General features: G+C 38.0%; 1 protein-coding gene across 7 annotated transcripts in view; it reads left to right on the top strand.

Moving 5' to 3' along the window:
* The first annotated feature begins 657 nt into the window (after nucleotides 1-657).
* The window catches only part of tp63 (tumor protein p63), a 46,815-nt gene continuing 41,472 nt past the window's right edge, over nucleotides 658-6,000 (top strand). For 5 of the 7 annotated variants that reach the window (XR_013818360.1, XM_079841835.1, XM_079841824.1 and 2 more), the window contains exon 1: nucleotides 658-913. Coding sequence is in view for 6 of the 7 variants with exons in the window: in XM_079841835.1 (XP_079697961.1) it covers nucleotides 861-913 (53 nt within the window). In the remaining variant the exon portion in view is untranslated. Of the gene's footprint in view, nucleotides 914-1,148; nucleotides 1,235-6,000 lie in introns of those variants that run through there. The other 2 variants (XM_079841836.1, XM_079841833.1) reach the window with 2 other exon arrangements.

The raw sequence follows: 6,000 nt of genomic DNA, 5'->3' as shown, positions 1-6,000 counted from the left end.
ATTTTCAATCATTTCTGTGTGCATAATGATGTCTTGACTTTTACCATCCAACTATGTGTTGAACATTGAAGGACATACAGTAGCAGTTCTAGTTTAATTGGCAGTGTAGAATTGGTAGCAACCAACAAGCTGACATCAAGAGGAGAGCATCAGTTTGAGTTTTATTCATCTTATTCAATGACAGCAGGAATCCGCCAATTAAGATTAGTCTGTCATGTCACAGGCGCTTGCTCTGCATGTTGGCGGATGAAGGGATGCAGGGCGATAAACTTCTAACACAGAGTTTCAGCCCTATTGACAGGTCAGGAAGCCACCGTGGTCATCGAGGGCTGTTTGATGTGACATCTATTTCACCTGGTCAGGTTAAAATAGAAGTTAGCGGCTAGCGTGATGCAATCACCACGCATGTCTGAAAGCTCCTGGGATTCTGGATAGAAACGGCAGCCAGCGAATGGACAGCGGAATGTGCTTTTCAGGTTAGTGCTTAGACAGACATCGCTGGGGACATGGGCTAGGAATGGAATGGGTGGGGGTTGTTGCTTAATATCTATATCCTAGCAACTGAATGGGTATGATACCATGTCCAGTTGTTGTCAGGGATTGGTCAGCATGTTGGCATTGACGCCACCCCTTTGCTTGTGGGCTGTAGAAAGATTCAACCAAAATTAAAACATCCTCCACACTTGATTCACTCCTGTGCACTTGACCTTCTAGCACTTTAATCTGCCTCACAATTTTGTTTTTATTTATGTTTTTTTATGTTTTTCATTTATTTATAACTCCAGATCTGCTGTAATACATGTGCTTGGGCCACTTGCCGATAACCTTGACGACCTCAGTAAAGACCCCAGTCTGGCAGTATGACCTCTCCTTATGCAGCAGTACAATTCTGCCCAGAGCGAGCCTTTCAACGGTAAGACAGGAGCTACTGTTTGTGCCAATTTGTTGGCCAATTCTGAAAAGCCATTTTAAGGTCACCAGGTTTATCTTGACCACTTACTTGGGCATGCACACATGGTTTTATTTAGTGGCTTCATTTGTAAATAGATATGAGCACACATTGCAAAGCAACATGTGGTTGTTTCTATGGTCCAGAACATTAAAGAGCTGCTGTCTGGACTGAGACGTGCTGGAGGTGCTAACAGTTTTGTCTGGTTCTCCAGCTGCTGCCTGGCTATGGTATTTATAGGTGTAGCGTTCTTATGGCGAAAGGAAGCGCTTTGTGCAGTTTGAGGTAAACTGTCTAGATACTTAAAATCCTCAGCTTGCTTGCTTGATAGCTCTTCATGCACTCGCTACTGGACATTTGTTTGTGTGGATCTGAACAGCATTCAACTCTAAATAAATACTGCTGTATTAATAGCTACGGATTAAATTCTCATGCTTGTATCCGTTAATGACGTTCTAATGTAGTATTCCATTTCAATGGAGTATTGGCACCTCTTTAAAAAGGCAATTTAAATATTAATTTCATATACTACATACATTTTCAAATGCCAGGTTTCCTTTGCTGCTCTAAATATAGATTGTTCTAAATAAATTGTTATGGTTAGATAGATTATGTAACATGAACACCATACTTTATCTTGAATGTAAAAAGGTTGTTACTCTAATACCTAAATTTCAGGTGAAAGCCATGTAATTAGTACAGTTATGATTTAGAAGAGCTAGTTGTCAATTTCTGTAAAGGCAGATAACTTAAAGTCTTGGCCACTTAAACTATTACACTCTTTTACTTCCTGAAAAAAAAAACAGCTCAGGAAAAACATGCAGTGAGGCATGATGTCACACTATGAGGAAGGTTGTCACAAGGGAACCTGCTATATTTATTGGTAAAATAATAGAGACTGACAATTGATTAAACATTAAAATTGCAAATATAAAATACATGCATATAAAACAAAGACTTAAAAAAAGAATGTGTTCAATAAATTGTGAAAATCTGTAAAATGTTAAACACATGGGACAACTAGATCCAGTAAAAGTGTTAGTTAAACTTGCCCTGACCTGAAAGAACACAACATTTTGCTTAAAATCTGCCTTAATAGTTTTGACACTTGCCTGAATGCCAGTTTTTATTGTGTTCATTTATTTACCTTACAGTTAAGGCAAAGAAAATATTACAATGATAGTTTAACCAACGTACAAAACTACTGTTAGAGAAATCACACGTGTTATTGGACTTGGTTACTGTCATAAATCCTTTGTGACAACTGCCCTGTGTGACAACATGCGGTCTCCCTTACCACTATATTGTTAGGTCTTATTTGAGCTCATGTGGGTATACCTGCAGAGACGGTTGTTTTTGTGACTAATCTGGCTTCTATCAGCAGGACTAATCTACACCACAAAACAAGAGAAACAGATGTGTAAAGATTAAAAAAAACATCCACAGAGGTTCTCAGAATAAAATGAACATACATTTCCAAGTCAAGTGCTCCAAATCTCTTCTCAGACTAAAATATTTAAAATATAATCCAAACTTTAGTTCTTAAAGTTCACCCTCTTGGAGTGATAATCAAATGGGGTGAAATGTTGAGTAGATTTTGTGATTGACAAAAATTTAATTATTTTTAAATTATGTTTAGTTGCCAAACAGTTAAATCAAATTGTCTGAAGCCTGTTTACTCTGTTATGCTTGTATATGAGATACTTAACGACTTGTCCTTATTGGCAAGCAGACATACATTTTTTAAACATTTAAAAACAAATAAATTACAAGTGCAGAGTGAAGTAAGTCATGAGATTGGGAAAGTTCTCTCCTTTGACACGTTGAATAGAATTTGGACCCATTCGCAATGAAAGCACGCGCCTAAATGGAAGAAAACTCATGGGGCCACTATTCTTTTGTCTAAGCCACCATGTCCATCCTGCAGACCCGGGTTTGAGGGATGAGGGAAGGGGTCGGCAGATCCCTTTGAACGTTACCTGGCCTCTGATTAATGAAGATAGTGGAGGAGCCCCTCTCACTTGTCTCCCCAGATTGCTGGGCTCTGTTTGTTTTGATTGCATTTTCATCGCTGGATGTGCCCAACCTGTCAGGAGACAATGGGCAGCCCTGTTAAGCTGTGACTTTTGACCCCGTCCTGTCTGCGAGGGGCCTGGTCTGTGTTTAAGTGGACGCAGTGCAGCCTCTCCCTCAGGCAGAATGCATAACTCCCCCAGTAACCAGACACCCACCCACAGCTTCCAAAGAAGCTACCACTAGAGATGAAACCCACCCTACACATATCCACAATGAAAAACTACAGTTGACTATTGTCTCCAAGAAGTTGATGTAAGGTGTAAAATTGAAGCTAAGCCCTGAAATGATTATTTGTCTCACTAAAATCTTCTTTATGGTTTTTATTACCTGTTATGAGGATAAGAAGCATGGTTCCTTGGCTAAATTTGGGGTGTGATGGCTGACATAATGACAGATATATAGGCTTTAGTAATTTGACAGAGAATGACAAACTTAAACCGTATCCCTTCACTGTGTGGCTCCTGAATTACTCATTTTCAGGTTGCACTATTTGTTCTTATCAGGCTTTATGAATGCTATTATGTTTGATCCAATTATTAAGTAAACATAAAGTGTCTAGATATTTAATTGATGAAATGGCCATTCCCACTTTAGCTGATAATGGATCAGAAATCTGCCCATAAACTTCATCTGTCATTTCTGTGGGTGTAAATCAAAGCTGGATATTTTCGCGCATGGGTGCTGCACCTTTTGTGGGACCATGATGTCATTCTTGGCTAAAAATCCCTGTCAACCATATTGTATTTCTAGCTACTATCTAGCATCCGTTCATCCTTTGTTTTTGGACCTTTTGCCGAGCACGCATCCTCTCTCGACTTTAATTGGATTATTCCCCTGGCACAGGTTTTATGATGATGATGATGATGATGTCATGACCCTAGGGCTGTCAACCCAGCTCTCAGCCAGGGATCTGAAACATGTCTGTCGCAATGTGTGACCTGAGACAGCAGCCACTCAGCACCTGCTGGAGACCTATATAGTCCTCATGCTCTCACCAACCTGTAATGTTGACAATATTAAATGCAATAACATATCAATGATAGAGAGCGAGAGAGACATGTAATCCCTATACAGAGAGCTGCTGGAACCTTGTGTAAGGTTATTAGCCACTACATTCTCTGACATAAGAGAAGTAGTATCTTGTTTTGTGGTTTTGTTGAGTGTGATAGCAAAAGCTAAATCTAAGCGTACTGACAATTGTAGAGACATTTAGCACTCTCGGAGCACTATAAATGAAACATAGTCTTCCATGATATATGATATAGATGACATACCCCTTCGACATAAACACTTTGCTTAAGTTGCTTCCGCTTCTTTATAGCTTGTCACTTCTTATTGCAACGTTTATGAGCCTTTTTTAGAGATAATTAATGAACAAGGAAAATTAATTGAAGCTTAATTGTTGCTTGTTTTCTTGTTTTTTTTAACTGTTTAAAAAAAACTACAATTATATCACTACCTTAATCCCAATTAAAGGGATAGTAAATTGTCATAATTTACTCACCCTCAAGTTGTTCCAAACCTGTATGAATTTCTTTCTTCTGCTGAACACAAACAAAGATATGACCCCATTGATTTCCATAGTATGGAGAAAAAGAAAAAAAAACATGGAAGTCAATGGGGCCCGACAACTGTTTTGGGTTACTGACTTTCTTTAAAATATCTTTGTTTGTGTTCAGCAGAAGAAAGAAATTCGTACAGGTTTGGAACAACTTGAGAGTGAGTAAATTTTGGCAGAATTAAATTTTTGGGTGAACTATCCCTGTAGATGTAGATCTTTTAAAATGCTAATATTTTAATGACACTGTTAAATGTAGTCTTTGCTAAATCTCAATTATTTTAATAATATTCAATAGTTGTGATGCTTATTATTTTTTTTTAAATTGTCATTTATTTTGACAATATAGGGCCAGATTTACTAAACGGGGCAAATTAACGTGAGAGCGCAATTCCATAAAAGCGCAGATTGGACAGTTCTGCGCTTGATCTACTGATACGCGCATCATTAAAGAAAAGAGACGCAGCCGGATCATTTCCATAATGATCAACGCAATCTACCAGTTAGCTTTTGGTTTAAGACGTGCTTTTTTGGGCAGTAAATAAGGGCACAAACACCACTAAATTGACGACCGCAAATCTTAGTAAATCACCCTGTATGATTCATTTAAATACTCTCCTCCCATGAATTTTGCACCTGAAAGGGAAACTCCTACAAATGCATATGCAATAAGTTCAGCTGCAAAAATAACTGTCCACACCTTTTCAGCGCTAATTTTTCGCTGCGTGTCTTTAGTAAATCCTGACAGTAGTTTTTTAATGCTAAAAGAGGGGTTGTTAGTAAATCTGCCCCATTGTGTTGAATTTTAATATTGTCTATTTATTGGCATATGGTATCTATCAGAATCAGTGCATCCTGCAGCAGAAAAAACATCAAAAGTAAATCAACCAATTGTAAAAATATTACTTACAGTGATAGTGATGTTGCTTTTTTATGATAGCACAATCTAAGGGAAATAATGAATAGCAGCAAGATTCATTTGTCATAACAGTGAACTGCATCTTTTTATTTTAATATCCAGATTCATGCATTTTCTAGGTGGCTGGCTACATCGACCTATGTTGCTTTTATAACTTTGTAAAAAAACAATCAAAAAAACATCTCAATGTCATACCCAGTGCTGTGCATCTAGATCCCACCTATTTTATAAAAATTACATCTAATAAATATACTGAAGTACCTTCTCTTTAGCTACTTGTAATGGGTGAGGGATTCATTAATAGAGCTAACTATATGAATAGCTGTCAGTAAGTTAGGGCCCAGTGTTCATTTGTATTTGCTTGCTTCCTTAAAAGCCCCTTTAGACTGTTCAGGTTGACAGTGTAAAATGCAGAGGGGTTAAGATTTTTATCTTACAATGGGAGGTAGGAATGCTGAGGTATGGACCTGTGGATGCACCGTGACAATTGACGCATTG

Source organism: Gobio gobio (assembly GCF_949357685.1).
Source record: "Gobio gobio genome assembly, chromosome: 17".
Classification (NCBI taxonomy): domain Eukaryota; kingdom Metazoa; phylum Chordata; class Actinopteri; order Cypriniformes; family Gobionidae; genus Gobio; species Gobio gobio.
Note: the sequence above shows the minus strand (reverse complement) of the source record. Positions and strands in the feature narration are given on the sequence as shown.